A 15,887-nucleotide genomic window follows, 5' to 3' on the forward strand; every position below is an offset into this window, starting at 1 on the left:
TGTACAACTTATGTCTGGGTCTGGCTACATAGCCTATTGTATATATATGGTGATGGTTACAATATCAAGCTAGCGATCGATGCTAACATGCTAATGACGCTAGCATGCTGTCTAGGCTAGTGCATAGCCAGTGTTTAGCAAGTTAACTTATCAGTCGAGTAGCTATAGGAAGAGGGAGATTGGGAGCTTGTATGTCATATGTGATGAATATTTTCTTGTTGATACAAAGCCAAAGTTTATGGGCTGTTAAGTCCCATTAATACAAATATATATATACATAATCAAGTTGTTGTCTTTCAATAGCTTTGCTGAGTTACACTGACATTCTGTGACTGTTCTTCCTTTTTGTGGGGTTCACCAGAGCTTTGTGTACATTATATAAACCTGAATGCTCTGCTATACCACATTGTGAGAAAACAGAAAATCCAGAAAAAAGTATTTCCTATATTTTAAATACAAAATACATGTATTTTGTTACATTTTCTGGCACCAGTATTTTGTATTTTGTTGTAATACATTTATTTGGGGGTATTTTGTATCGAAATACTGTCTATCTGAACGATTTCCTAAAGCCAATCACATCTTTGCTGTCAAACTTTAAAAATGTTCTCTCTACTGCTTTCAGTTGCCATGGCAGTGACCTCCAGTCGGCATCACAGTCATGCTGCTCATTCATCATCGGATTGCATCAAATTCTTTCATCACCACCACCAGACTCTGTCTAGACCCTCCAATATACTACATCACAATGGAGTCCAATCACCAAAGGCTTTTCACTATCCATTTCTTATATAGATACAGTATATATACACAGCAGGTAAAATAAGTATTGAACACGTCACCATTTTTCTCAGTAAATATATTTCTAAAGGTGCTATTGACATGAAATGTTCACCAGATGTTGGTAACAACCCAAATAATCCATTCAGACAAAGAAAACCAAACGAATAAGTTCAGAAATTAAGTTATGTGTAATAAAATGGACTGACACAGGTATTGAACACGCTTACTGAAATGTATTTGTTGGTAATGACGCTTCAAGACGCCTCCTGTGTGGAGAAACTAGTCTCATGCATTGCTCAGGTCTGGTTTTGGCCCATTCTTCCACACAAACGGTCTTAAATCTTCAAGGTTCCGTGGGCCTCTTCTATGAACTCTGATCTTTAGTTCTTTCCATAGATTTTCTATTGGATTCAAGTCAGCTGATTGGCTGGGCCATTCTAGCAGCTTTATTTTATTTCTCTGAAACCAATTTTACCCGCTGTATGTATGTATGTATGTATGTATGTATGTATGTATGTACGTATGTATATATGTATGTATGTATGTATGTATGCATGTATGCATGTATGCATGTATGTATGTATGTATGTACGTATGTATATATGTATGTATGCATGTATGTAACCCATGCATGCATGGGTTATGTATTCATGTATGTATGTATGTATATATGTATGTATGTATGTATGTATGCATGTATGCATGTATGTATGTATGTATGTATGTACGTATGTATATATGTATGCATGTATGTATATATGTATGTATGCATGTATGCATGTATGTATGTATGTATATATGTATGTATGTATGTATGCATGTATGTATATATGTATGTATGCATGTATGCATGTATGCATGTATGCATGTATGCATGTATGCATGTATGCATGTATGTATGTACGTATGTATATATGTATGTATGTATGTATGTATATATGTATGTATGTATGTATGTATGCATGTATGCATGTATGTATGTATGTATGTATGTACGTATGTATATATGTATGCATGTATGTATATATGTATGTATGCATGTATGCATGTATGTATGTATGTATGTATGCATGTATGCATGTATGTATGTATGTATGTATATATGTATGTATGTATGTATGTATGCATGTATGCATGTATGTATGTATGTATGTATGTACGTATGTATATATGTATGCATGTATGTATATATGTATGTATGTATGTATGTATGTATGCATGTATGCATGTATGTATGTATGTATGTATGTACGTATGTATATATGTATGCATGTATGTATATATGTATGTATGCATGTATGCATGTATGTATGTATGTATATATGTATGTATGTATGTATGCATGTATGTATATATGTATGTATGCATGTATGCATGTATGCATGTATGCATGTATGCATGTATGTATGTACATATGTATGTATGTATGTATGTATGTATGTATGCATGTATGCATGTATGCATGTATGCATGTATGTATGTACGTATGTATGTATGTATGTACGTATGTATATATGTATGTATGTATATATGTATATATGTATGCATGTATGCATGTATGCATGTATGCATGTATGCATGTATGTATGTACGTATGTATGTATGTATGTATGTACGTATGTATATATGTATGTATGTATGTATGTATGCATGTATGCATGTATGTATGTATGTAACCCATGCATGCATGGGTTATGTATTCATGTATGTATGCATGTATGTATGTATGTATGTATGTAACCCATGCATGCATGGGTTATGTATGCATGTATGCATGGGTTATGTATGCATGTATGCATGCATGTATGTATGTATGTATGTATGTATGTATGTATGTATGTATGTATGTATGTATGTATGTATGTATGTATGTATGTATGTATATATGTATGTATGTATGTATGTATATATGTATGTATGTATGTATGTAACCCATGCATGCATGGGTTATGTATGCATGTATGCATGCATGTATGTATGTATGTAACCCATGCATGGGTTACATACATACATACATACATACATGTATGCATGGGTTATGTATGCATGTATGTATGCATGTATGTATGTATGTATGTATGTATGTATGTATGTATGTATGTATGTATGTATGTATGTATGTATGTATGTATGTATGTATGTATGTATGTATATATGTATGTATGTATGTATGCATGCATGCACGCATGCATGCATACAAATTATTATTCATTCTAATCAAGTCTCTCCTGATTGAACTACAAAGAGTAGTTCCTAAACAAAAGCCCACTCACTTTCAGGGAGTTTTTCCTGTGCTCTAATAATCTACTGTACATGGCTGTCTAACAATTGCATGATAATTCAAAGGAGCATTTACTAAATGTTACCAATGATATTTAATAGCAGATATGGTGTGTTATCTATTAGCCAACATACAGCCTGATTTGGCATAATGCTTTTCTTGGCTGAGCGAGCTTAGAGATGAATGGAGTGTACTCACTGAACTTCATGCGGATGTACTCATAAGGGTCTTCCTGCCAAAGCTTCTCGTCCTCATCTTTATAACACATGAGAGGGAAGATGACCTCCTGGCATATGGTCTGTAAGAGATGATCAATAACAAGGAAAAGAAGATATATAACAAGGAAAGACATGTGACACCAGTGATGGAGGACACTTTGCATCCCTCTGAAGTTCTCAAGAACATAAATGAACAATTTAAAAGCAACTCTTCCCCTTTATGTACCAAAACCAACCTTAACCAACTAGGTTCAAAGTCTGAACCATTGCAAAGCCTAAAGGCAACCTGTGGAGAATTTGACGACTATTAGTGCAATGGAGCAATGAACTCATGAGCAAATGCACACATGCACAAAATGAACACTGTAATTCTGATGGTTTCCCTCTTTTACAATATTCGACAGTGTAGCAACATAGCACCACAGACAGGGAAGACAGCAAGCTAGTAAACATGGGGTAAACAATGTTCAATTGTAATATTCTAAGAACTTGGCTTTGCGAATGTTTCGCGAACACAGTGCTTAATTGACTGATCATATCAGCACTAATGGTTGATTCGATACATAATGAGTTGCTCAAAAATGTATTGATCAATTCATTTTTTAAGTAATTAGTCAAGCACCAAAATGCTAAACATTGAAAAGAACCCTGCAAGCATACAAATGATCCGCTTGGATGAACAACAAAAACCAAACAAGCTGAATGACTTTCACTTAATGTTTAATTCACAAAACTTCTCATGAACAGTACAATGTGTTGCCGTTTTTGCCAGACACATAACGTCTCTCAAGGGGCCCATCCCAGCAAGAGGCATTGCAAGAGGCGTGGATGTCCCGTGGAAAAGCGAGTTAGGCAAAACAGCTGATGAGCCTGTGGAACGGAGGTGCGAGCGTAACCAGGCGATCAAATGTAAATAAAGGGGATAAATGTATTCAATGCAGACATCAAGCCCTTGCTGTTGCTCTGTTGTTGCATGAGTTAGAGGGAAAATATGATGTAGTTCATCCTAGGTGAAAATCGGTAATATCAATGTCAGTGGTAAAGTAGTAAAGCCAGCCTCTTGCTTGATTTGATTGGCTGCCTCGGTCTAGAGTGACACTAACGAGTGGAGCACCTCTGTGCCCGACGCTGAAAAGTTGAACATATTTGACCTTTAATGCTCGTCTAGAAATCGCAGCATGCGGTGCAGGTGAGGAGCACGAATCAGGCGCACCGTATCATAGGAAAACGATTCGTTTCTAGCTAAACGTCTCGTGTGATCGGCCCATAAGACTCTCCAGTTGATCCAGAATACTTTAAAATACTTTTGAATGTCTGGTGTCCTATTTTGTGATGTTATCACCCTAAGAAAAGGAGGAAAATATGATTGTATGATGCATCGTTAGGATTATACAACTGTAATGTGTGGTAGTGTTGGATTGATGCTAGGCCGGCCAGTTGGTACAGGTTTTTAACCACAGCTAAAATCTTGTTTACGAAAGGCTAAACGTTATCAAATGAACCTGAACATTTGGTCAGAAAAACGATGCAGTGGTATTATTAACACCCTAACAGTTAATAAACCCTAACCTGATGTGAGGGAACTAGAACACTACCCAACCTGAACTCATTAGCACTAGTCTAATCAGGTTTGGTCTAAGAATCAAAGTTCTAGTCAGAGCAGACTGTAGAGTTACAGTTATCGTATGTCTCTGTATGAGCCAGGAACTCATGGTTAAAATGGCAGCTATTTGTAAAAGGCTTTCCTTGGAAAATTAAAAGTAAATGCAAATAATTAGATGAAAAATTACACAAATTTCATACCCATCTACACAATCACTCTTTATCACATTCCTCCATGATTGTCCTACCTGCATATGTGGCTTCATCTGTTTCCAGGTCAGTGAGTGTGACAGGCCCTGGTTGAGGTAGTTGAGGCACTGCTGCAGGACGCGAGGAGTAACATACTGCTTTTGTCGGTGCTGGTCCACTACCTTCAGCAGGACCTGGACAGACAATACATGACAAAAGAGACAAGAGAGAAACCAAAACCGAGCTTGAGCAACATAATCATGAAAATCTGAACCAGGGGTAGGCAACTCATAATGCATGTGTTGGGAGTGCTGAAGATATGCAAATGTTGATGTAATGACCTGGTCATTGAATTACTAGGGCGTTATAAAGTAAAAACAATGAACAAAAGACCAAAAATCAATATAAATGTAACTTGATGACAAAGAGTCGCCGGCTGTGCTCTGTACATGTACATCTTGTGCACGAGTATGGCCTGACATACACACACAACTCCACAGCGTGTACGGGACAATGGGCAGTACTGTACTTGTGCATGAATTATATGTGCATTCTGCACGGATCGGTTCATACACGATGCACGCTGACATACACATACACGCATCCACAATGAACCTTTTTACTCATTTATCATGCTTTAATATGTCAATTATCGCATAACTGCATTAGGAATGTGGCTCTACCTGCTTGGTAGAGTCAATAGACTCGCCAAAGAGTACATATATTTGAAAGATTAACCCTACGCTTGGCCAATTACTTCGATGGCTTGTTGTTATTTCAATTATCTACACAGCCTGTTAACAACATACTTTGGTGTATTATTGTAATACTTTGGGTTGTTTTCGGCCTGTGAGCGAATGTTGCATACGTCCTGAGTACCAGCAGAGGTCGTCGTGTTCAGCGGGCTGGTGTACGTGCCAGCATGAGCAGAGGCTATGGCGTACCAGTGCAGGTGCAGTGCCCACGCATGACAACATGTTCTCAGGAGAAAATCACATAGGGGCTGGGCTTTCCCTCTGGTCCACGGAGCTGGCTATAAAAGCTGATGAATCAAATAAAAGCACGGGGCAGTCATGGGGAGAGGACTACAAGGACTTACTCTTTGTGGACTATTTCTGACTGGATTACAAATCTCCGGACTTTGGAATACTTGCTCACTGGGATATAAAACGGATTAAGGTTTTTTTACTCTTTTTCTTTGATTTTTGTGGATTTACTTTTCTTTATTTTTGAACTGAAAAGTATATACTCTGAATTGGATTAAATAAACTGAAGTGGAAACTGTACAATCTTCTTTTACCTCGTTTTTCTTTTTGACAATGAAACATTTTAAAAGAGGAATTTCCTCTTAGAGGAGGCTCGCTTAGCCCCTGGGTAAGTTGCAGGAAACCCACACAACGGCACGCTACTGTTAACAAACACACACACACACACACTTCACATTCCACCGTAGAGTAGGAAAAACCAACGATTAGGAGCTGTAAATGACCGTGAGTTTGGATCAGACTTATAGCTGTTAGACCCTCCGCAGGAGTTAGAATTGTTTAAAGTGAACTTAAATAGATTGGGTGAGGCTCGTGTGTGAACTGTCTCCAGTGTTTATACACACCCAAGTGGTAACCGAGTGGTGTGTCTGCATGTTCTCCGCGTGGCTTACCATCAGGCCAAGTGGCTGAGTCAAATAGGGCTCGGCCTCTGCCCCTCTCCCCGTTCTCACAGTCCCCCGGGACCTAAAAACTCACAGGACTCCTTAAGTCAGGGACAGGATAACGTGAGCCTGGGCTCAGACTGGTGTAGGGGAGCCCACAGGGGCGGGTCCTTTTGATCCGTCATCACCCCAGGGCGGCTGATTAGGTGAATCTGCTCGTCCCCTCAGTTTGAGCACACTTCTGAGGGTCCTCGTTCTCCGTAAAAAAAAGAAAAAGAAAAACGTTCTCCCTCCAGGAGTGGGGGAGGCACCTGCCTTTAGCGTGAGCACCGCACGCGACACATGCCAGCATGGGCATACCAGTGTTCAGTGACACATGAGAAAGCAAATAATATACTACTTCTTTGTTAAATATTACATTAGTGCAACAGCGTACAATTCATGCTCAGTGGTCCTTGTGCTGCTGTACAACAGTGTAGGTGTTGTAACCAGGAAACATCTGGCAAAGAGGACACCACACTATACAAATCTGATCAAGACATGACAAGAAAATGTAGCTGATTTTTCAGCCCAGTTGGACAAAAAGATCATGTGCCGTGCCAAAATATTTTGAGCAGAGTACCACAAACTGTGTCGCTTCAAAATCAGGCTACAGAAGGTAGCGTGTATTGCTGAATTTAGGAAACTTCATAGATAGAGAATACATACAGGAGGCTTTCCTTGACAGTGCAGAGGTTTTGTTTGAAGAGCTACGAAATAAAGACACCATCATATCCAGGATTAAAGATTTGGTTTGTCTGCAAGAACTGTTGAGATGAGCATTAATGCAATGATGGAAAATGCTGCAAACTGTTGCACTGACAAATACAGAGATGTTCAGTGTGGCTGTGTATAAAAGTTTGGACAAATTCCAATCTCACAGTCAACTGACAACAGACCATTCAGCGGTTTGTGTAAAGCTGTTAATATCAACATGCAGACAAGCAGATTTGGGCAGTAAAGCGTTACTCAGTAACGCTTTACTCAGTAACGCTTTACTGGTACGCTTATGTTAAGATAACGTGAAGGCACGTGAAGATAACGTGAAGATAACGTGAAGATAACGTGAAGGCGCAGAAAGGGAGACAAATCGGATCTGCTCATTTATACACATGCTTTTTGAGAGATTGACTGGAGAAAAAGAGAGAGGATGGTCTTTTATGACACTTTGGGGGCTGCAGACACACCAGGGACACAGATTAAGTCATAAAAAACTGCATTTTGCATAATATGTGAAAAAATGTATATCCTCAAATGTTACCTCAAATACGACAGATAAGGGTAGTTTAAATGCAATCTAACACATTTCGATCACAATAAAAAAAGTGCATAAAGTTGTTAAATACTAACACAACTAAGAACATTAAATACATTCTAAATAGCTTAATATTTGCCTTAAGCTGATGCACTGTAAGTACAATTAGAATGTGATGAGTCCATCACAGCAGGTCAGTGTGCATCTTCACATCGCATCAGGCAAATATCGCCTGAGGCACGTTTGACCGTGCCGAGGATGTAACATATAATATAACGTCACTAATTACTTTTGACACCAAGTAATAAGAAAAGTAAAACTTATTACTTCTTAAAGAAGAATAGAAGTAATAAGTAAAAAGTAACTCATTACACCTCCTGCGTAACTTGCCCAACATTGCAGACCAGACATAGATCCAGTTAGCAGTGAAAGGTAGGGTTTGATTTATTAGGAGCTTACATCTCAACGTGGCATTGTATGTGTAACATACTCATTACACATGAGTGACAGAGAGGGGACACTGCACACTATAATAATAGGCCTACAGCTCTATTGTCAAACGGTCAAACTTCGGTAATAATATAACTAACTATCAGTGCATAAATAAATAAATGGCATGCCCATTAGAAAATGCCACAAAATGGCACAGCGGCCTTGTTTATGTTTGACATAGAAAAGAATGCCGATCCCTGATCTGATCTAAACCAACATCTTCAAGTCTCAGTGACACATGCTTACCTGCTGTATGCCCATTGCATATGTCTTCAGGAAAAAGTCTGCGAACTCATAGTACTCCTTTGTCACATTGCCAGGGCTTCCATACCTGTAATGAAAACAGAAGTATGTTGTGTCAGCCGGGATTTCATCATCTGTGTACACCCCTGGAAACATCCATCCCATCTCCTCCTTGATTTGTTACTGGCCTCGCGTCACAATTTAACTCCCTTCCGTTATCTGTCATTCAGTTTGTGAGGAGAGCAGGAGAGAAGAAGAGAGATCAGCCAGAGCTAAATGGAACTGAATTGAACTGATGTTGTAATAACTCACACAGGCTCCGCCTTCTACTGGACTATGGGTAATTCTATAGAAATAAAATAGGAGTAGAAAGGACATTGAACTGGTTTTCGTGGTCATTTGACAAATACAAAATATTGTCGTAGCCAGTAAGAGAGCAGCTCAGGAGACAGATGGCTGGTTAGTTAGAGAGGTAATATAGCTAGTCCATCTCCAGAACAACGGCGAGGGACTGTTAGACCTAGCGCTGCCGCTGGCCACCAGGCCACGGCTCGGCTTATTTTTTGTAACCAGTGTAGCATGGTGGAATAAGCAAGATAGCTAACTAGCCAGCTATCCACTAGTTAGCTAGCTTGCTAACTCCACGATACTTAAATACTACACTGGTTACAGAAAATGAGCCAAACAAAGTTGTCATTCATCTGGCGATAGAAATGTGCTTTCCCACACTGTGACAAGGGTGTGTGGTATCAAATTAAATTTGACTTATTTAACGTTACTTTTAGCTCTCTGTGCTTTGTAACGTTATGACCCCACTGCTAGTTTTAGTTGTCACTGCAAAACCTCACCTCAGTGAGTCTGCGCCTTGCCGTAAGTCTGTTTAGTTTATGCGGAAGTTAGGTGGCTGCAACGGTTGCAATGGCAACAATACACACAAAAATGGACACTCTACCATCGAGCTATGTTGATTTGAATTGGATAGTCCCTTCTACTTATATGTCTAATACTCTCCTCCATTCACGAGCATGATTCGAAATTTTGCATACGCGTAGCCAGCCAGGACATGCCTGCCAGAATACATGTGGACCTCATAGACCATAAGGCAGCACACATCGTTAATCGATATGCGATTTGCCCTCTGACTGCCTGTATCCCCAGATGGAGTCCCCCCTTTAAGACCCTCGTCAGTAACCATGGACCACGCAAAAAAGCTGATAAGCAGTCACCAGCCTGCCCAGCCGGCTGAGTGCTGCCCAAGACTCGATGCTAGCAGTGGTGGGATCACTTTCCACGCTTTGATGTGATGCTTCGCTGCGATGAGAGCAAACCAGAGCTAGAAACCATTGCTGTGTAAGTCCCCGCTCCGCCACTGCTTCCCGGTCATCCCCGCTGAGACACCAGCTTCGTCTGCAGATGACAATGATGTCAACGTGTCTGGAACATCGTCTTACGGAAGCCCACTGCTGACAGCTCTTTGCCGGGTCTTCTAGCTTGTGATGACTACTGTGGTAGGGCATAGTTATCACTCAGAATTGAATTCAGCCTGAAACGAATACGACGTTTCATTGCTGGCCATTGTCAAAACAATCAAAACTCATACCGGCCGTCCCCACCCCAACTCAAGTGAAGGAGGCAGTGGGCAGGGACGACAGCCGGTGGAACGGCACTGTGTCCCTTCATAAACTCTATAATTGGCGAGATGTTGTCAGAAAGTACACCTCACCCGCTATAGCGACAAACATGTTTGGCGGTGAGCGAGCAATAATTCAATCACGGTCCTCATCACCAGCTCGGCCTTTTCCACTCTACCCCTCGTTGTGGCCGCATCGCTGTGTTATTACAGATTGGAATGCGCAAATTATTCCCGGGTTAACAGTGGGATGCCTATTACCTGGGGGCAAAATATACCTGCGAAAAGAGGGGTATCTGTTCTTACTTCATCTATCTCCACACAGGGTGACAGGGCGGGAAAACATTGACACATACTCAGCTGCTGCGTTTATAGGCAAGCCGGTGATGCGTTCATAGACCTCATCTCTATTTAGGGTAACAGGAGGGAAAAACAGTGACACGATGTCAGCTACTGTGGTAACAGGCAAGCCGTTGATGTGTTCACGGACCTCATATCCATACCGGAAACAGGAGACATTGGACACATTGTCGTGATGTCTGCTGTATCTTTCTCAAGCTGGCCAACTGGCGATGTGTTCAGGGTTCTAATTTCCTGCTTGAACTTTTCCCTGTTGGTCTAACATATGCCGCCTTCTGTTTGTGGCCGTGAGGTCTGAGAAAAGATAGCTGGTCACTCGTCCTCAAACCCAGTTTTACCAGGCATGATCTCCGCATCATAAACTGGTGCATTGCCTGCAAGACATTACGTATGTAAACCATCAAGCGATCACTGGCACTTGTTCAGTTTGGCGATAGGTTCACCTACATCAACTTAAAAGGTGAACACTTTCAGGTCGAGGTGGCTTCAAATCTCAGGATACTCTTGTGTTTGGACACTGTGCTTTGGCTGCTGCGAGATGAAGGTGTTTTTTTTTAATCACAAAGACATCATTGTCATGGTTAGGTCCAGAGAATGGGCTATGTTCCTCACTTCCCAAATGATCTCACTACAAAGTTGGCCAAGAAGCGGCCTCTTCCACACCAACAGGTGGAGTATCTGGAGGTTATGCTCCCCACATGCAGGTTGCGGGCCACTCTGTCTGACCAGACATAGACAGCACCCCTGGATATAGTTTGCAACTGCCGGGGCTGTAACAGTGACGGCATTTACCGTAATGCATGCGCCGGTGTTTGTGTCAGTTGCTCATCCGGTGGTACAGCTTTGTCTCCTGCACATGCAGCGTCTGCAGAGATGGTTTGCCAGCCGTTGCTTAAGGCCAAGTAGCACAAGCTGTGCTTGGTTAGCATTCCCACCTCAGCACAGGATGACCTGCAATACTGGGGCTCTCTACAACCCCTGTTGCAGGGAACACCACTAGGAAAAATGATCTCAAACATCACTGAGTAGATGGATTTGACCCTGACTGGGTGTGGTGGGGCCTGACTAGGTGATTTGTAGCCCAGACACATTGACGTCCTTAAGCTACAGGCAATGTTCTTGATCCTCCAACACTTCAGGCCCCTGTTATGGGGGAGGAATGTGCCGCTAAGGGCCGACAACCACACCATGCTGGCCTATATCAACAGGCAGGGCAAAGGTCTACAGCCCAGGTCTACAGCCCTGTTGAGGATGGCGGAGAGCCTGTGGTTGTTGGCTTCAGAACACCCGTTTTTCTGAAGGCTATCCACCTTCCTAGGGGATTGAGAAAGCAGAAGTGGATCAGTTTGCCAACAGATACAAGACCCACTGCCTGCTATGGTTCTCCATAGCAGGCAGATACAGCAGGACAATCAACCACTTGGGTTGGACGCCTTTGCACCATGGCCAAGAAAGCTGCTTTATGCCTTTCCAATGCTGCATGTCAAACCTCCCCTGTTGGAGAGCGTTATTATGGTAGCCTCAGGTCGTCATCCGTGGTATACAAAAATAACTGAGATAATGGCAGCCCAACCCCGTACCGTCCCCCTATTCTGCGGGGTTCTATCTCAGGAGGAGGGTGTAATAGGCACGCTGCCAAATGTGGGTCGTTCTCTCCAGACTTGGCTCACGAGAGGGACAGGATGGAGAGAGCTGGACTGTCTGTACAGGTGGTGCAGACCATCCAAGCACAAGAGCGGGATCCACCATTGCCTGGGCAAAGTGGTCAGTGTTGCAATGCTGGTTCAAGGAAAGGAGGCTAGATCTCCTGGCATGTGCAGTTGGGTGCATTCTCTCCTTTTGTCAGTGTGTGTCTCCTGCCACTGTTACAGTGTGTGCAGCAGCCATTTCTTCCTGCCAACATGGTTTCGGTCACCCTCTCATGAAGCGAATCCTGCAGAGGGTCAGGAGACAGCTACTGGTAGTGCATGCCTCTTCCCCACAGAGGGAACTGCCATTGGTGCTCGAGGCTTTGGCGAAGGGTCTCTTTGAGCTTTTGGAGCGCTCCTCTCTGAAGGCGTTGTTGTCCAAGAAAGCTTTGCTGCTTGCACTGACCTCATCTAAGAGAGTGTTTGAACTAACTGCCCTGTTGGTGCACCCCTGATGCTTGCTGCTTTGTGGGGACCGCAGAAAGGCTACCCTCAGGAAAAGTTCCTCTTTCAAATCAAGGGTTATACAGCTGGATGCTTTTTGTCATTCACCCCATGCGTGCGAAAATGGAGGCAAAGGGAGGTAAACTGCTTTGCCCAGTATGTGTGTTGGCATGTTATGTTGAATGCACAGCCCTCATCATGCGCACTGAACATCGGTTTGTGTGCTTCGGAGATGGTTTGCCTGGTAAAGCCCTATCCAAGTAACGCCTGGCGGCATAGCTTTGTGGGTGCATCTACGAAGCCAATAGACAGGCTCAACCAAGTGGAGTTACGTACTACCTGGGTTGGCTGGGGCCCCCTACTTCTCCGCTGTGGTGGCCTAGGTTATAAAGAAGTAGGTGGGCCGCGGCGACTAACCTTCAGCCGGTCAGGATCAGTGTGGTTGGGTCAATATGTTATGTAGCGGCACGTTGTACATTCATTGGGCTCCACTTACTGTACCCATAGAGTCCAGTAGAGGGTGAAGCCTGCGTGAGGTAGAACGAAGATTACGATATCAATGTGTAGGGTGTACATTTTGACTTATGTGCATACCCTTTTGTGGTTTGATTTAAACATAAAAAACACAGAAGATCAAACTGTCACATTGTGAATGGCTGGTAATGTCTGCTGGTGATGTGAGAGCAGCTCTGGACTCACCTTTCAAACAGTCTTGTGATGATGCGTAACGCCCACTTCTTACACTTCCACCATGCAAGCTCAGGACGGTCGTCCTCATCAACCTCCAATGTTTCCTAACAAACACACACTTTATGTTCAGTTTTTTGAGCTTGTGAATCCAGCAAAAGAACAGAAAAACAGCCAGATTTCTGCCACCATAATGAAAAATATTTGATCAGTTTCTCATTTTTACGAGATCCATTTTACGTCATAACAAAATATTGTTATATGTTATTATGACATTTTGTTATTATTACTATATACCAAATGATTCTGTCAATTCAAGAAACTTTTTGTAAAAATATCAAACAGATGAATGAAGTTAAAAGCTAGTGGAGCAGAGGTAACGTAAAGGAATGAACGTTTCTACTGGATCGCCCTAAATGAGCTGATGCGTCTAACTGTGGAATTGATTTGTGGATTGGAGGAACATAAAAGGCTCAGGCATATTCATTGTTTGAAATTTGGCTTTTGTCAGAGTTTACAGAAACCCACTCACTGTTTTAACCACATCCTTGTCCCTGTTCTGGCATATGGCATTGAAATAGAAAATGTAGTAGCCATTCAACAGAACCCTCTTTTATCGGACCATTACCTAATAGCTGTTGAATTCTTACTACCGGAGTGTACGCCATCTACACTAGATGTCTATCTGATAGTGCTGTAGCTCAATTTAAAGAAGTGATTCCATCTGCATTTAATTCAACACCATGTCTCAATATCACTCCTGTGCTAAAATAAGTCCGTCCCAGATTGATCATCTTGTCGATAGTGCTACAGGCTCACTCAAATGACCTTAGACATTATTGCCCCTCTAAAAAAGAAGATAGTAAAACAAAAGGAAGTTTGCTCCATGGTATAACCCATGAACTCAAAATTTAAAGCAAACATCTCGAAAGCACTGTAGCCATGCTGAAAGAGAGTCACAGCTCTGTTGAGCCGTGTATTCCTATAGTCCTCAGTAATATTGACTTAATTCACTTTTTTAATGATGAGATTATAACTATTAGAGAGAAAATGAATAATCTCCTGCCCTCACCCGTCACCGATCTATCCTCAAATAGATTAACCTAGGAAACAGCTGTAAAACCTGATATATTTGTAGACTGCTTTTCTCCCATCGACCTTCACCAATTGACAGTTTCTACATCTAAACCTTCTACCTGTCTCTTAGACTCCATCCCAACTAGGCTGCTTAAAGAAGTTTTACTTTCAGTTGGGACCTCTTTACTAGAAATCGTTACTATAATCTGTCTTTACTAACAGGCCATGTACCACAGTCCTTCAAAGTAGCTGTAATTAAACCTAACTATAGACCGATCATTTTCCAAAATGTGGATAAAACTCAGGGTTTTCCGTACCATCATAAGCTTTTTTCCGCAGTGTCTAAGCCAGATGACCAGAAACAAATTCCATGCTGCTATGTTTTGTTGTCATTTACAGGTACGCTGCTTTCATCCTCCTCTCTGTGTTGGTGTTTCCCCGATGGTTGGGCTCAGTTCCTTCTCCACACACAACACACAGTCAGGTTCAAGAGGCCCTCTGACATGGGTCTAGTTCACACTTCACAAAAGCCCTGACTTTCCACTCTCTGACAGTTAATGGAGCTCAGAAATCTCTACAAAAATCCCAGATCAGATGTAAATCGGTGTTGGCTCAGCGCTTGCAAATTGTATTTCAAGCACTATGTGTGAACTGTTTAAAAGACGTGGGCCGGACGAATCCCTGGACCTATCGGGGGATTCCGATGGAGCTACAGCCAATGAGAGCGCAAGACGGAGAGAAGTCAAAATAACGAGATCCTCTGAGCAAATATTTAAAGCATTACGCTGTCAAAGGCAATATGAAGATTTAGTACAGGAAAATATAAAGTACATCCAAAATCTTCCCCATTTATTCACTCTTTTCAAAAAGCTCAATCCAGTGCCCAATAAAGGTTAATATCATAGACTCAAGGTCAAGTCATTTTGTTTCTATAACCCTGGTCTCACATAGCCAAACCTATCTTCACAGCGCGAGTCTGCCCCCGTAGTTCGTCTCCATGCTTGACACAAGGGAGAAGCTTCAGTTGGTCTAGATGCTGCCACACTGGCCCTTTAAACCAATCACAATCTTCTTGGATGGAGCCAAGCACAGCATGCAGCCATGGTGCTCTTGCAAAATAGAAGGGGAGGGGAATGCCTCTCCAGTGAGTCAGACTAAAACAACCCAATATCAAAAATTCTAAATTTGCTTCAAGGGGATTAACAATGTGTACAACATAAGCCCTGGATTCAGATGAGGAAAAACTCCCCC

General features: G+C 41.9%; 1 protein-coding gene across 3 annotated transcripts in view; it reads right to left on the bottom strand.

The window, feature by feature from the left end:
* Positions 1-15,887, bottom strand: part of ipo8 (importin 8) — a gene marked incomplete at its 3' end in the record, with an annotated part of 56,750 nt that overhangs the window by 23,944 nt on the left and 16,919 nt on the right. For all 3 annotated transcript variants that reach the window (XM_079184200.1, XM_079184199.1, XM_079184201.1), the window contains 4 exons: positions 13,572-13,666; positions 8,754-8,838; positions 5,133-5,267; positions 3,263-3,362 (listed from right to left, as the gene is read on the bottom strand). In XM_079184200.1, the coding sequence (XP_079040326.1) occupies positions 3,263-3,362; positions 5,133-5,267; positions 8,754-8,838; positions 13,572-13,666 (415 nt within the window). The remainder of the gene's footprint in view (positions 1-3,262; positions 3,363-5,132; positions 5,268-8,753; positions 8,839-13,571; positions 13,667-15,887) is intronic.

This window comes from Pholis gunnellus (genome assembly GCF_910591455.1).
Source record: "Pholis gunnellus genome assembly, chromosome: 22".
In the NCBI taxonomy this organism is placed as follows: domain Eukaryota; kingdom Metazoa; phylum Chordata; class Actinopteri; order Perciformes; family Pholidae; genus Pholis; species Pholis gunnellus.